The sequence below is a fragment of the Syngnathus leptorhynchus genome, chromosome 13 (assembly GCF_054491065.1).
Source record: "Syngnathus leptorhynchus isolate UIUO chromosome 13, UIUO_Slep, whole genome shotgun sequence".
Lineage (NCBI taxonomy): Eukaryota > Metazoa > Chordata > Actinopteri > Syngnathiformes > Syngnathidae > Syngnathus > Syngnathus leptorhynchus.
The window spans coordinates 4,682,407-4,699,309 of NC_141207.1; the positions used below are offsets into that span (position 1 = coordinate 4,682,407).

A 16,903-nucleotide genomic window follows, 5' to 3' on the forward strand; every position below is an offset into this window, starting at 1 on the left:
TAAACAGGAGTGTTTCGCAGGAAGGCTGTCGAGCACACCAAATGACTTCATGACCTCAGCCCTCTGCTGGTTATGATTCCAGGTGTCTAAAAGTATGTCTGGAGTGTACGAAAAAACAACATCAATAGCGGGTGTGGTCAGAGATTTAACAGACTGCACACTTCAATTAGAAGGGCCACTATGTTGTTAAACCTCAGCTAATAAAATAAGCTTTTTTTTTTCCACCCCAGCCATGCCACTGTATGACACGTTAAAAGTTTCCAGGTAATATCTGCTCCGTGCTAGCTCTCCAAAAGAGAAGACGGCTCTTATTTGTAACAGTTTGACAGGTTGAGGTCATTGGGCCAAGAGTTTAAAGAGCAAGTGGGGAGGGGATAGCGGGCAATTCCTGGAAATCTCTCGATTTATAAGAAAGCAATGTTCATACTGTACAGTGTGTGTATGTGTGTGTGTCATGTCGACTAAAGGAGAAGAAGAAAAAATTAAGCATTATCGAAGGAGGGGGAAGGGTACAGGTTAGGGGCCCTCATGACGATTATCTTACTAATGAGCCAGCATTCTGGAATTAATCAGTTCCATGTGGAGCAATTCTTGCCAATTAGATCAGAACATTAGTGAGGCTCTGCAGCGTGTGGGAATATTTGAATTACACACACACACACGAACATTTGATACAGATATGCATTCCCGTTGCTTTCATCATGCGTACAAAGTCCGACACGTGAGTTAAAACCTGTTAACATCCCACAGGACAAAGCGAGCCGGGCGACTCGGATGGGATTTGCTGAGGAAGATGACGAAGACTTTTAATTGGAAGCAGACGGCGGTTTGCATTTCGCCACGACGCCAGCATATGCTTTCATTTCATGAGAGGTGTTTATAGAGCCTAACTGACTGGACGGATCTTTTTTCCCGGGCTTCCACTGTGTGACAGGGCATTAGGCTCTGATTACTGTCACGCCCTCCCGCCAGACCCTCGTTGGCCTCATCTATCAAGGCATCCATGCCAGACGTCCAGTCAGTTTGCCTTCTTATCGTAGCCTTGAATTCTCGAATCGGCTTTTTTATATGGTGAAACAAATGGTTGGTTATACATATCAGTAGAACATAGAATTTAGAAATTTAAGAAATGTTTTGTTAGAGCAGGGGTTGAATTAAACCCAATTTGGAAGTGGGACCTGAGATTACAGACTTTAGATATCAATTGGATACGAAGCCAGTTCTGGCTTCCTTTATCTGTCTCCTCCACGTCTGGTCTGGTCTGGTCCAATTTGGAATTGGGACAAAAGTTGAGGAGGAATGTACGGGGGTTGAGTCTGGCACCTATTTCATTTGTTCTTATTCTGTTTTTTCCCTTCAGACTGATTGAGAGGCCTTCAAACATATCAGCCATCCTCAATTATGTTATCTCCATTTTATGGGGGGGGTTGGTTTGAAAAAGAAAACTTAGGCAAAATAGCTACTCCATACTGACTGTTGGAAGGCTAGCTGTTGTTGTTGGGCATGACAATGCTCCAATGTATGGATCACATTTCCAAAGTTTGGTGAGGGTAAAAAAAAAAAAAAAATAGCCTGCACAAGGAAGCCGATCTCAAGCCTGGCAGATAAGCGCTATTGCGCAACAATCGTGTTGTTGCAAAAAGACTGCAGACGCCTCTCGACGTCTGGTCAAAGAGAGGCGTTTATTTATTTTTTGCATACTCCTGTTTATAAATTATATTCCGACATCTCTGGCTCCAGTGAAAATTTGTGTTATTGCAAACTGCTTTTGATTTCAATTCCACTCTAACATGTTTTCACTTTAATGGGCATAAATCTGATAGTTTAAAGCCCTTACATTGGATATATGTCTGTATCGATAAAACATGAAGTCAATATATCATGTGAACACTGAAGTGTGTTTTGATCAGGCTCTGGATAAAAATACGGAGGCTTGCAAATAAACATTTTCTGTTCTCGTGTTCCCAGCTGTTGCAATACATGACACGCATGAAGCATTTTTTATGTTCTGAAGTAAACACCTGGTTGTGTTTGCTATGACTGACTTTAAGAATACATTAACACCTGGTAATGTTTGATGGGGCACGTCAGTGAGGTATGTTTGTATCTCTGTCCCACCATGTGTATATGAAGCCAAAGTGTGTTTGTCCGCAGGCCAGGCTGACTCATGGCATGCCAGCTCGGATGCGCCAGCCAATGATCCATCGGGCATCTGGTGACACTCACCCACGCATCTGGAGCCATCTGTGCTGGACATGTATCCTCGTGGGCAGGTGCACACGTAACTTCCAGCCGTGTTGGTGCACTCGCCTCCGTCGCACACGCCGGGTAGGGTGCTGCATTCGTCAATGTCTGAAATATATTGGTTTCTTTTAGCATAGTGGGGTGAATTTCTTTTGTTTTCCAAAAATGATAAAACAAAATGTATGCTGTTAGGGCCTAATAGCATTGTTTGCAAATTCCTAGGCTAATAGGATAACGCTTTGGATTGTCAATTATAACCGCCTAAGAATAAAAAACAGATTTTGCTCATACAAAAAAATCGCATTTGTCACATTAATTCAAACAACATAACAGTTTTTAATTTAACAATCAATTTAATTTAATTTAAACAACCGATCCAAAAATAAAATATTAGTGGGAAAAGCACAGAGTATGAAAGAATTAAAATAACATTTGAATAATTTTATTTTAATTTCTATTAAATAATAAAACACTACACCTGTTGCAATAATGGCACAGTAACTGACTAGTTAGCAAATCTTGCACACACTTTTGAGCTGAGTTCAAATTTCCCTTCCCTGTGTGGAGTTTGGATCTTCTTCCCATATTGTGCATGTTTTTTTTCTCACTACTTTGGGCCCCTCCCACATTCCAAAAACATACCTGAAAATTCTAAATTATCCGTAGAGTGAATTGTTGCTTATGTGTCCCGTAATTCTGGGTGTACCTGGCTTCTTGCCTAAAATCAGTTGGGATACCCTCGTGAGGATAAGACGAACAGAGATTGGAATGGAAAACATTTTATAGTGATACGTCTGCGACAACATTAATCCAAACGATGTTATCATCTTTATCTTCATCAACGCAGAATTAATTCCATTCAGGACAATTCTACTCATTCTACACCACATTTCCTTTCGGATAACATATTGCTCAGCAGAACCAAATAATCACTCACTTATTGAAGTCAACAATCAGTGCATGATGTCATCCAAGCAATGATGTCTTTATTCTTCGAGAGGGATTAGAGCTGCAAACACAAGCCTCTTCCAATATACAACTGCTAATTCAATTAAGTTCCATATAGCGGGAGAGAAGAACTCAATAAACCCCAAATGAAATGCCAATGACCTCTGAGAGTACCAAAGCACAGTGCTGAGGGGGCCCACCTATGTGCGCAATGCTTTATGACACCACATTAAATGACTGTTATTCACTTGGGGCTGGATTTGAAGACTTCTCGTTGCTGCGTGAGGGGGAAACCCAAAGCGAAGTTCCACGCTGTATCAGATTTTTATGATGTGTGCCACTTATTTATATGCATGTGCAATTACTGTAGCGCTGTGGGGCATAATTACAGCTTAAGTGCCCGTGCGGTTCATATGGCTTGAGTCTGTATGTGCTTTCCCGTCGATGCATTTTGCAAGGACGATTTACTGTAATCTACAAAAGTGGGGAAAAGTGCCAATGTAAACCGAAATAATGAATTAAGCCACCAAAGCATGAACGAGACTCCTCATCACACCGTGACATTAAAGACGATTGAACGCTTCTAAATTTGTGAGAACCTTTTTTTTCCCAGCATGACTTTGTCCGACTGCGTAAAACAAGAGGTACGGATGTACTTGCCAGAGTAGTTTCGATGCCGTATAACTCTTACTTGAGTACCAGTAACTATTTTTCCTGCTCTATTCACCTCACAAACTGTCTAAAAGTATAGATTTTAGAACTTTGAAGATTAGAAACTGTTAGCCACTGATTGGAAACCGTTAGCCACCAAGTGATTGGAAACTGTTAGCCACCAAGTGATTGGAAACTGTTAGCCACCAATGACTGGAAACTGTTAGCCACCAAGTGATTGGAAACTGTTAGCCACCAAGCGATTGGCCACCAAGTGACTGGAAACTGTTAGCCACAGTGATAACCTATTCCTCTTCCTGTAGGTGTAATGTGTATGGTCGACGTGTATTTTTCGGACTATAAGGTGCACTGGACAATAAGGCGCACCTTCAATGAATGGCCCATTTTAAAACGTTGTCCTTAAATAAGGCGCACCGGACTATAAGGCGCACCATTAATGCATCATGTCAGATTTCTAATCCAAATCATAAGGCGCACTGTCGGCTTTTGAGAATATTTTAGGTTTTTAGGTGCGCATTATAGTCCGGAAAATACAGTAAGCAAAAACCTTTATTTAACCATTAGGCATCGATTCATCTAATCTAAATACATAGGCAGTAGGGAATCTGAGAGTGACGGGAGTGTGTAACTTAAACATTCCGAAAGTGTTCCTTTGTTGGGAAAGCAACAGCTGGTTGGCAGCCAAAAGACTGTACTTACGGCGGGGAAAATGGAAGGGCAAGTTTTCCAAAAAGAACAGACTCAAGTAAAAGCAGACCATAAAAACCAGGTGCCATGTTGAGCCAAAAACAATCAGACACCCACATCTTACATCTTAACTGCACTTTATCTAAATTGCCTCAAAACCTCAGTCAGGCTCTCAGCTTGTGCTAAGAAAAGCAGAAACATGACAACTTGACCCAGAAGGACTCATGCTGATTATTTCTACTCAGACCATAAAGGTCCTGGTAGTGCCTGTCACATTTAAAAAAAAAAATTTATTTCTTAAGATTTTGACAACTACTGTATTTCATACAGTATAAGACACTTTTTTTATGTGGAAGAAAGCCGGAGAGAAGACACAAATTCCACACAGGTGGGCTGGATCCGAGATTCCAACTGGCAACCTCAGAACTATGAACCAGATGTGCTAACATTCATATTATTCATATCTTGAATATGTGTTGATAATTTCCAATTTGCCATGTAGAAAGAAAGTGATCCTATAAAGGCTGGACTCACCTTCACATTTGTGGCTCTTTTCACTTTGACGGTGGCCAGCGGGACATTTGCACTCATAGGATCCCACCGTGTTGATGCAGTTACCTCCAGCACAAAGACCTGGTATAGCTTGACACTCGTCCACATCTGCCAGCAAACAAGATCAAAACTAGTCAGAACAAGGCTAAAAAAAAAAACTTTCAAACACATTCAGAATGTAATTCAAGTGGCCATTTTGTCAGACTTTTTAAATGACTTATTAAAAGATTTTACAATGAAAGTGTGAGCACAATGAGCCGTAGCTTCCAGCGAGATGAGCTCGTTTGAGCAGGAAATAGTTTTAATAAATGTAAAGTTAGTTTTTCCAGAATTCACAGTGAGTCACATTTTCCCAGTATTGCTGATATGTCAGTAGGCGGGCTCCTTGGGAAATGAGTGTAACGGCGCACATACACGTTTTCATAAAACAGATTTATTTCCCCCTCGATGCACTTCGCAATCCAAAAAGGCTTGAGCATGTGCAATGGAGAGACTGTTTTCAATCTCCTGAACATATTCAACCTCTGCTCCACTTGAACACAACGCTGTCTGCTCTTCTGTGCGAGACACAAAGCAAGCATGGAGCCAGCCGCCAACACCACATTTGGATTCATGGTCACGTGCACTTTGTAGAGGTTCCAGAAAGAAGTCACTCAAGGCTCTCTGCTGATTTGGTGACTTCAGCATATGTATTAGGGGGCAATAAATACGGATCTGTTTAACCTACAGCATGATTTAGCCAAAGCTTGTGTATAATTCTGGGCGGGCTGACTCGTTCTAAAATTTTAATCCCCGTCTGACGATCTCTATGATTTCTTAGTCTGCGTCAAAACCTCAATGTTGAAAATATCTATGGTTACAATAACTGCGATACTGATACGGACAGAATGTACATTTTCCCAGGATTTACGCATCCAGCCTTCTGAACACAATTAAACGGGCCTCCGACTTGTTGACAATCCCCTGGAGATGCTGCTGGGCATTCAGTGGAGGTGATGACACATAATGAGTAATGTAAGGAACATCTGACCTTGGCAGGCTCCGGTGCGGATGTTGGGGATGAAGCCTCGTCTGCACGGGTGCGGCTGGGCGGGGCACTGCTCGCACGGGTGTCCCCACGCTCGGCCAATGGTGGCGCAGCATAGTGTCTTGGTACATACGATTCCGCTGAGCTGGCCTTGACACAACTGGTTTTTCACCTGCGTGAAACACGGCCCCGTCCTGTAATCTGTTGTGACGAGAGCAGAACCAGTTGGTTAATCGCTGACATTGGATTGAGTTATGATAACACTCTGAGTCAGTCCACTGACCACATCTGGTTCTGCAGAAGAGGATTATTTTAGGAGTTTGAGTCATTGATATTTGGCAGAGCATCACAGCATGGTTTCAATTGGATGACTCATTGACGTTGAAACTAATTCTCACTTTTATTGTTTTAAACTGCTTCGGATCAGGTGCGGACATAAAAATAGAAGCATTTACAAGTAGCGGCTTTCACCAAGATTTAACAAGAACAATACTGGCGCTGGTAGATTAAGACCAGTTAGCCACTGTCACGCGTGGCGATATAAACATTCCATCGTCGTTTCCAATCTGGAATCGAACAGTGGTCGTATCTATTTAACTAGTCAGCTAACTGTCACCGTGGCCGCATGATGACCAGTCACTTGAATGTCACAATGGGACAATACATTTTCATTTGAGTGCATTCGAGTCATGACAACACACTCACGAAGTCCATTAGACAAATGTCAGACACGTGTGCGTGCGTATCTGTCCGACAGGAAGACGAGTCAGACGACAACATCAACAATGGAGATAATAAAAGTTAAGACAAAATGATCTCAGACGCAAACCATTTTTAAACTCTTGAAAGGAAAAAATTGCAACCGGACGGCCAGAAAAAACAACCTACATATTAAAACAACTGACTTGACACAGTAGATAGCAAAACGAGACTGCACGCTCGGCAGTTTGGCTAGTCAAACTACTACTCCGGTGTGACCCACAGAATGAGATGAAGCGATAAATCAGCGTGGCGTCCTGTTGGAGTCAACACACTGATTGCACGTAGCAGCTCCTGGTGCTACATGAAAAGTGGTCACATGTGTGAGAAACATACAGAAAGAAAAGAAAACAACCGAAAAACTAGGTCAAAGTGAACATGGCTCCTGCAATGTTTTATTTCTCGTCCACCTGTCTTGCTTTAGTCCACTTTGGGAATCCCTGCCTTTCCCATTGGCCTCGATTTAATCTTCCCAAAACTTTTATATTCCATTGTGCTTGTTGTCACAAGGCTTTAGTAGGATTTCATTAAAAAATATATTCACTGATATTAATGTAAGCCATCCATCCATGTTCTTTAATGCTTATCCTGGTCCAAGGTCATGTACAGCAGAAATTCACAGACTGCAATTAGCTTTAGAAAATAGCTATTTCATTTGAGACCCCCAACCATAAGTCACATGGTATTATTTTGAAAGTGACAGAGGGACTATTTTCACTGGTGGATTCATAGACTGAAATCCAAACTTGCTAATCGGTAACAGATAATAGCTAAACATCAGATGAAAATAAATTGTCATCGTAATGAAGCCAAGGGGATAAAAAAGAAACTAAACCTTGAGTTGTCTCAGAATCTCACCATTGATGACATCAGCGTTCAATAACTTGCTCAAGGACATTTCCAATCCACTCCTTCTTTTAAACTAAGCCACTTGTCTCCTCAGTTATTAGTGGAATAAAATGATGAAAAAGTGAGACTCAAAGAAGAAAGGAAGCAAGTTTGTACTTTATATGTTACAGTGGTGGGTCAGGGACACAGTTAGGAAGCGCATCGCAATCCCATCTGGACGTATGTTAATTCAGTGGACGCTTGGAAGAATGAGCTCAGGCATCTCAGGACATGAGAGAAATCCAACATGGGGAAGCAATTTTGTCTCGTTTGAGTTTTGTTAGTCTAAAATACTCTCCAGACTTTCTCTCATCAGTTTCTAACATCCATGAGGTTTTTATTTAACACTTACTAACAAAAGGCCATTTCCAAACAACCCCAAAGTTTGCTTCAGGCAGCTGCTGATACATTGGTGAACTTTGACCTAGATTACTCCAGTTGAATTAGCCAACCAGTCATAGCGGGCGATAATAATCTGATATGATCCTTTACATACATCCAGAAGATGTGCGTGCTTGCGAAAGCCAGTGGCTCGAATGTTTTGATGGATGTTGGCGCAAAGCAAGATAAAACTGTCTCAAGGTTGAAGGAAGAAAAAAAATCATTCTGTCTGGAACTAAAGTCTTGAGCAGCACTTTCCCAGCAATGCTGTCCAGTTGTGGGATCGTAAAGACCGACTAGGGCACTGACCCAAGCAGTTGGAGGAAGAAAAAGAGAAGCAGTGAGAGAAAAAGAGGGGGAAAAAGTCCATATCAGACTCATTAATAATGCCAGAGATATTTCCAAAACTCCCAAGAGGTGAATTGTAATGATACAAAACTAAAAACAAAAATTGATGAATTGAATTGTAATGACGCCATTATCATTCATACAGATGTGGCAAAAAAAGGTCAATAGGTCAGATGGATTTCAAACCGGATGTAGTCTCGAGACTTTGTACAGCTGGTAATTTGGTTTTCGCCCAAATGTAATGTAACACACCTATTTTGTGCGTATGTGTGTCCCACATCTTGCAATCTGATTGCATCATTTTGTTTCTTCCCACTGACAAACAACTCCAATGTGCACATGTATTTGCATATGCGTGTCTTTGTGTATTTCTTCCAAGTTTCTGGGTCTTATCACGGCCATTATAAACAGGCCCGAACGATCTCCGTTGCTTACATGAAGTGTAATGTTGTGTGCTAAAGTGAAGCTCAGATGAGAGAAGCCGTCAACGGTGCATTGAACTCAAACAGGAAACACGGATCGACTCAAACGCTTATCGGCCCTTTCATCTAGTCAATGTGTACTTTGAAACAAGAAATGTCATTGTGTCTGTAAACGGAGCTATTGTGCAGGGAAAAAAATATCCATCTCTGCTTTGACGTTTATTTTATTTTTAACGTGCCCTCACAATGGCACCAAGTCAAGGAACATAAACATGGCAACACTATTGATAACAGGCATGGGTCCATTATTCAGTGTTGCCGTGTTTTCTTTTTGAGAAAACTGCCTCGTTTTACATGTGATTGGAATTAATTAGATATTTCGTCGAGACATTCCATCGCCATGACTTCTGTAAATGTTTGGCCATTGTAATTTTCTTTGATGGATAACAGCAATCGGTATCACATCATAGTTCATGCAGTTTTATATAAGCCGTGTAAATGATGTTCTAGGCTATTCATAGTTGTCACATGATAAAGCTCTGAGCTCTAAAAATCACCTTACAAAGAAAAGATTTAAATATGTTTACATTTTTACTGATAATACAGCATCACCAAAACAGGTCTTTAGGAAAAATATCTACAAATCGACAAATTTACCGTTCCCACTTTAGTCACACACAGTTTTATACTTGCATTGAATCAAACTTTACGAGCGAATGCTATTTTATATGACTTTGTGTTTTATGACTTGTCTAAAGTGATGAAAGTTGACACTTTGCTGATTTATTAGGTTTTCCTTGTGAGTTCAGCTTTTTTCTTTGCGACAATTGTAAATTCATGTCATTTAAAATTGAGTCCCTGGAAAAAAAATAGGTAGAGATGTGAAATAAAATTCCATTAAAATCTCACCATTTGAGTGATAGCTCAGAAGTGATGCAAAATATTTAGAGAAGCGGGAAAATTCGCATTGCTTTTGTTTTGGTTATCCACGATTGTGTTGATATACGCAATTTTGCGGATGGTCAGTGTTTACCTTACATGCATCAATGTGAGTAATGGGGAGTCAGTCATAAAAGTTCAATTCTTTCAGTGGGACTTTTGGGCAACAAAACCACACAAGCAAAGACTTTACAATGTTGCCCTCCAATATGAAGGCTGCTTGCTTCCACTCAGCTTTGTGGACACAGCTGGGGAGGCCATTTTTATTTGTGCCTCTCTTCCTTCCTCCATCCAGCTTTCCTCCCTCCTTCCTTCTTTTCTCCCCTTCCTTACATCAGGAAATGTCCACGAGCACTACGCAGTCAGTCCTATGGGCTTGTTGGCGGACCAGGGGGGGGAAGGGGTAGAATTATTTTTTGCCAGATGTCTTTAAGCCTCCTTCCAATACACTCAACTCCCTAAATGTGTTTTGCAAGAAAACACAACCATGCTGTTTCACGGGGGGGGTGGAAAAAGCGGAATGCCAAAGACACAAAAGGTAGACATGATGAAGTGGTAACACAAGTTGGAGGAAACACAATAAACGAAACAGGACAAGCGAAAAGAAGGGCAAATGGCGAGGAGAGCTAACTAAAACAAACGTCTGGCAGGAATAAAGAGAAGATGGAAGAGGAGAACACCTTTTGGTCACAGCAGAAAGACAATGAATGAAAATATCTGTGACTAAAACCAAGACTTTAGTCATGGCTCCATCACGAAGAAGAAACTAAGAAAGACTTGGATTGGCTGAAAAGGCAATAGCGGGATTCTCTTCAAGCTAAATGGAACGGAATCACTGCACTCTACTGTTTTATGAATCTCAAAATGACTACTACAAAAAGGGCAATCAAAGCAACCCAAGTTAGCGGTTGACTTTTGCACATGCCGTACATGGAGGCAATAAAATTTTCCCACAATCCACTTGAGGATGACTGCCCAGCCCTTCCGACCCAAAATGCATCTCACGGTTTCCCACTCCTGTTGCCTTTCATGTCGCGAAAGATGGCCTCCCATCCCTCCCTCCCTCTCTCAACACTTGCAGCCACATGCTTCCACTCAAAGCACAGGAGACAAACAGCCTCTGTCTGTTTGTGCCACATGAAGTCATCTGCCTCAGAATGCTAACCAGACACTGAAGTCATCATTTCTAGAATAAATCTGGCCTGATAAGTCCACTACACATGACCACTTTAAAGTCTTGAACTGATTTTGGGGGAGAAAAAAAAAGGACATAAAAGCTTCTAAGTGCTTGGTGTCTCTTCCAGCTATTAGTCTCTGTTAAACACTTGATGTCAATGTTTTTATATTGTAGTCGGTTTACAAAAACAAAAGTAATGTGTTTATCCGAGTCTTTTCAAATAGTATTGTACAAATGTAATCATTCATTCATTTTCAATTCGTTAACATTCAATAATTATTTCTTGTGAGATTTTTTTACACACTTCCATTAAATGTATTTATTTTTATTTATTGCTGTCATTTTTCTTCACAAAGTAGAAAATAAATACAACAAATGTTCAATAAATCAAATAAAAAAATTAATTGACTTATGAGCTTAATTTTTGGAGTGACCACGCTCCCGACTCTCACCTCTCTCGCACTGAGGGCCGGTGAATCCATACACACAGGCACATCTGTTGGGGCCGATGCAGCGTCCACCATTCTGGCAGCCATTTTCACACACAGCTTTAAAAAGAATATCGACTTGTTATTATTTTACTCACTGAGCAGTATATTCTCATATTCTATTGAGCAGGTTTCATAGTAAAGAATAAAAAATAAAAAAAACATTACATTAGATGTGCAGGGGTTCCTAATATAATGAACAGTGAGTGTAAATGTAGATAGCTTGTCTTTGTACTCACGTTGACCACAGTGGTTGCCCGTGAAGCCTTTCGGGCAGCTGCAGGAATCCTCAGCACAACTGCCTCCGTTCATGCACCTGACATTGCATGACTGAACTGTAAAAAGAAATTAAAAAAAAATAGTTTGCAAGGTACATACTGTAAATGGTATGATGAGAGCATATTCTTTTCAACCAAGTGAACATTTTGTGAGTCAGTCATGTTTTTAAACCCTCCCAAGAACTGTGGCTCAATCACCTAATGAGGGTTTTGCATGAAAAAATATATATAAATTATATATTGTATAAATATAAAGAATATATTTTAAAATATTTTTAAATTATGACAAAAGAAGTGGGTTAATTGTATTATAAGATATTGTATCCCTCCAGGTATAAAATTGTACAATGAACCCTCTGAACTCAAACGGTATGTCAAGAATTCATGGGGGGGGAATCCAGAATGAAACCGCTTCTTTCTGCAATTTCGGCAGCCAACGAATTGTTCTTTTCTCAGTATCATTTAACATGATAGTTTGGTAATTACACTGTTGCTAATTCACATGAAGATTTATTTTTCTTTAACAGGAAAAACATGGATGCCTTCGGGCTACATTCTATCAAGCAGACCAGAAGTCAGCAATAAGTAGAGCCTACTGCATCCAGCAGTCACTAAGGAATTTACACCAGGAGGGAGGACGACTTGTGCAGAAAAAAAAAAAAACATGCGAAGGCATTGGCATTGATCATTACCTCAGAAGCAGCTCTCAATTTCAAAAATGTTGATGATCCCTACGATGCTAAACTTAAAAAGAATTCATTCTCTTCAATGCTACCTTACGCCTTTTATGTTGGCTTAACTGGATGACAGCCGGTTGTCCTTTAGTCCTCACATGTTTGCTTTCCTTTCTTTCTCCACATTCCAGCAATCACCCTCATGCTTTCAAAATCCTAATCGCAAGTTCAACATTAATTTCCTCCTTCTCTCTCCACATGTATCGTCTTTTTTTCCCACCATCTGTTTATGTCTCTTGCTTTAACATTTCTGGCTTGTCAAGGCCTTGCAGCAGCAGAAGGGAAGTGGCCGGGCATCTCCAGCCGACATCACCCTCCCCACACCCCTCCTTGGTCTAATGAGATCTTCCGCAAAGAGTCTGCCAAGTCCAGGTGTTGCAAGCCATCCACTAGTTGGACCAAACTGAAACCAAATATGCTAAAGCTTCAGTCTTGTCAGCAAAGGTATGATTCCCTGTCAACAAAGGTCTCATGACTTCTTGTATTGAATTTTTTAGGAAGAGCTCTCACGTGCAAAACACTTGGCAAAAGCTTCTTCGGTCTGGTTTGTGTCTCGTGACGACAAGGCGATAAATTAAAACAAGCAGCGTCAGACTGGGGCTGGCTGGCTGAGTTTAGTTGAGTGTGCAATTGTCTTTTTCTTTTTTGCGGTTGAGCTCATCTCAAGGGAGACTAAGTCAGGTTTTCCTCTCATGGTTGGAACACCAGCCATGTCGAAGACATTGATGTTCAAGGTCTATTGACTTATCTCGAGCCAAGATGTGCAACATGGAACATGATGGCACGAAGAGATAACAAATGGTGTGGAAAATTATTCTGATGTACCCCAACTCCTAAGCACGCCTAAAACTGTTGGGTAAGATCTAAGACCCAGTCTCGATCTTTACCAGGATGTGGAACTGATCTTTTTTTTTCCAATATAAACATGACATGGGAGATGGCGTCTGAGAGAGCTGGAGCATGTGTCATGTTTTTGTTGTCATAGGAGCTGGAAGGGAGGAGTACAAAGAGGAGCGGCAAGAAGCAAACAAGCCCATTTGGCGACGAGAGAAGATGATCTCACCGGCTAACTTTGCACCTCCTCCTCCTCGTGCCTTTGCATCTTTTGCAAGTTGAGCGCGAGAGAGAGAGAGGAGTGAGGCGGTTCACCCCAATGACCCGTGTGCTTGGAAAGTTGCACGTGCACAGCAAGGGGCTGTTGGGGGATGTGCATACGTGTTAAGGTCTTTGCTGTGGAGCACCACAATGCACCTCTGTCTTAGAGCAAGCGTTGTCGCTCAGCTGCTCACATCTGGGTGCTTTTTACGAGAGGCTGCGAAACACAGGAAGTCAACTTTGTGTGCGTGTGTGTGTGTGTGTGTGTGATGGAAAACTAACTTTATTGCTGTTTTGCACTCTGATTAGCACAGCACACACAAACTGGTGACAGGGCAGAATACATTTTTAGATTGTATACTGTTCATCAGTACTTTAAGATGAACATTGTCAAAATGCCAATTGTACAGTTTTTGTTATTATTCTAGTACAATTTAGTCTTGCTAACTGTTTTCAAAACGGCTTTTTCTGTTGTTTTATTTGTGTTGACAGTGTTGTCTGTCGCTCGGCCGGCAACTTCCCTCAGCCGCGCCCCTTGATTACCGTAATGTCTGTTACCAGCTCCCTCTTGTTATCTCATATGTTTAAGCCCTGCCCGTGTGTTTCTCCTTGTCGATGTCTACTGTTGTCTCCCGTCTGTGTCTGCGCCTGTTGTTCCTGTTCTGTTGGTCCAGTTTCCCCCTGGTCTTGTGTGGAGGTTCACGGTCAGATTCTGGACTTCTTTTTGTCTGTCTGCTGGCTGTGAGTCTCTGTCCCGTCTATGTCTTTGTTTGCCCACTTCCCTTCCCTTCAATAAACCCTGGTCCAAGGTGCTCCACTCATTTCATGACATTGTCATAATGATCCCTGGTTGCACTCCACGAATATCAGGCCCATATAAAATATAGACCATCGGCGGTAATTGGTACCAGTATGTAAGCCATAATAAATGCAAAAGGCTGATTTAACGTGAAAACATTTAGGAAGAGATTTGGATACACTTTTGATAGCCTTCTCTCAGCCCACAAATGTTCCTCTGGATGAGTTGGCTAACCTTGTCTTTAGCTTGACCGCTAAGTATCATTCAAACTGCTTCAGAAGCTTGATAAGATAATATGACCATGCTACACAGACCACGACCACAGACAAATTCAATTGGCTCACATCGTACCGACATCTCTGTATTTTCCCCTTCCCTCGCCGCAATGCCAATAAAATGGCTTCATAAATCACAGCGCAGGCACCGCGAGGACTCACTATGAGTGAGTGACAGTTCAGTGAAGCTCTTCTAAGCTTTCATTTATCTTTCTGCGCCCTTTGACCAATTCTGGAACATGACTTCATAGCGCTTGACAAAAGCACTGACGCTGCAAGAGATCAGTGCGCATCCTGCTGTACAGGTCAAAGGTTGCCCCCGCCCCATCCTCCAGGGCCTTCCTCTTCAAGGGACATCACCTTTACTTTCCACTCATTGTGTGTTTCCAGCTAGCGTTTCTTTTTAAATGAACGTAATATAAGATTCAGCACACATCCATGTTGGGCGTTTGCGCGTTTGATATGGAATGTAAGCATGTGTGAGTGTCTGGCAAGAGGCCAGGCATGAATGATGAGCTGATTTTGGCCTTCTAAAGCAGCGAGGCTGAACACATTGCACGCATCCACACGTACTTTACACAATCACCAAGTGGAGTATTTGCTAACACCCTTCTCATTTCACTATGACTTGAATCCTGAATTAATTCCCTTAAGACTATTTTGACTCCGTGTACCTCACCGCATACATCTACTCCTCAACTGGAATTGATCAACTGAAGTGCTGGCGAGAGACTCACACGATAGGAGCAATGTCTCCAGTGGGAAATAAAATCTAGGGTTGGATAGAGTCTTATTGTATAAGTAGCTGGGTCGGTTTGAATTGCATGAATACGAATCCTGGGAAAATTAGTTTCTAAAACAGAATACCGTATTTGCCCGAATATAAGACGATGGGGTTTTTTTGCATTAAAATAAGACTGAAAAAGTGGGGGTCGTCTTACATTCGGGGTCTAGACATTATACCCATTCACAATGCTAGATGGCACCAGATATCTTTAAAGCGAATGCTGAACTTAACTCCCCAGGCCAAAGCAAGCCCCTGTCATGAAGAAGAAAAATAAAGATAGCAATAAGAAAGATAAGAGAAGAAAATAAGAGAAGAGATAACAGAACATGGAAAAACCAGAAGCATTAATTTACAAATGTGATTGCACTTTAGTTTACATATTTAAATGTTCAGATATTAAGATGTGATAGACAGTTTGTGCATAATTTGAATGAGGCAAAATAACGTGCTTTTTTTCTCAAATATATTGTTATAATCCTTTGTTTCAGATGTACAGTAATTATTCTCTGCATAAAAATTACATTTTGGGTTCAAAACGTCTTTTCTCAAACTTGAGTCTTGAAAAAGAGGGGTCGTCTTAAAATCAGGGTTGTCTTATATTCGGGCCAATACGGTACCTCTTTTTCCCCCATAATGCATTTGGCTCACATTTTGGAAAATACCAAACACTGAATTCAATTAGGGAGGGTAAGAATCATCTGATTGGTGTACTTTTCACAGGCTGGTGTTTCTTAGTGTTTTTGTGATAAGTGGGAGGTCAACTCACCTCCTCCTCCTGCTCCACAACTGGAAGAGAGCTGCCCGTTTGAACAGGTGCACATGTTGGGTCTGGAACAGAAGCCATCCCCGCAGGAGTTCCTGCAAATTGCTGTTGGGTCAAAAAGACAAAGGGTGAGTCATTTTCAACTTTTAGGCAAAGCAGTAAGAGAAATGTTTCTTGTCGTGGAACTTACGGACAATGCACTGGTTCCCGCCTGGCAGAGTTTTCCATCCGGGGCAGCAGTATGAATGGAAACGAGAACCGCAAACGTTTGGTCTGAAACACAAAAAGAAAAAAATGACATTGTTTGAGAGAATCCTTGAAACTAATTTTTGATTGAACTAGCCAAACAAACAAACAAAAAAATTCAATCTGAGTGTGCTCAATTGATATATGTAACAGTCATCGTAGCCTATGGAGCGTTTGATTGGTCTCGGCCACAAGCTTTCCTCTCAGGAAACAGCTAAACCGCATTTGCAAATGACTGACATTACTCACACACACACATTGAGGCTTTACAAACCAATAAGAGGAGGACTCTTTATCATACATGTGCTTGCTGGACTTAAAAAAAAAAGAAATCCCCCTCATGCATCGACATTAAAACCCAATTCCAGTCGGAATACAGAAGTAAATGCAGCGT

General features: G+C 41.3%; 2 protein-coding genes across 3 annotated transcripts in view; one reads left to right on the plus strand and one right to left on the minus strand.

Annotated features, from left to right (window-relative positions):
* The window catches only part of fbn3 (fibrillin 3), a 42,676-nt gene that overhangs the window by 17,659 nt on the left and 8,114 nt on the right, over positions 1–16,903 (minus strand). Inside the window, exons 3-9 of the mRNA XM_085927533.1 lie at positions 16,454–16,536; positions 16,267–16,368; positions 11,772–11,867; positions 11,497–11,592; positions 6,134–6,331; positions 5,086–5,211; positions 2,227–2,352 (exon numbers count right to left, since the gene is read on the minus strand). Of these exons, the coding sequence (XP_085783659.1) occupies positions 2,227–2,352; positions 5,086–5,211; positions 6,134–6,331; positions 11,497–11,592; positions 11,772–11,867; positions 16,267–16,368; positions 16,454–16,536 (827 nt within the window). The remainder of the gene's footprint in view (positions 1–2,226; positions 2,353–5,085; positions 5,212–6,133; positions 6,332–11,496; positions 11,593–11,771; positions 11,868–16,266; positions 16,369–16,453; positions 16,537–16,903) is intronic.
* cers4a (ceramide synthase 4a) overlaps positions 16,374–16,903 on the plus strand; it is a 32,481-nt gene continuing 31,951 nt past the window's right edge. Inside the window, exon 1 of one of the 2 annotated variants that reach the window (XM_085927530.1) lies at positions 16,374–16,391. The gene's annotated coding sequence lies outside the window, so the exon portion shown is untranslated. The remainder of the gene's footprint in view (positions 16,392–16,903) is intronic. The other variant, XM_085927527.1, reaches the window with a different exon arrangement.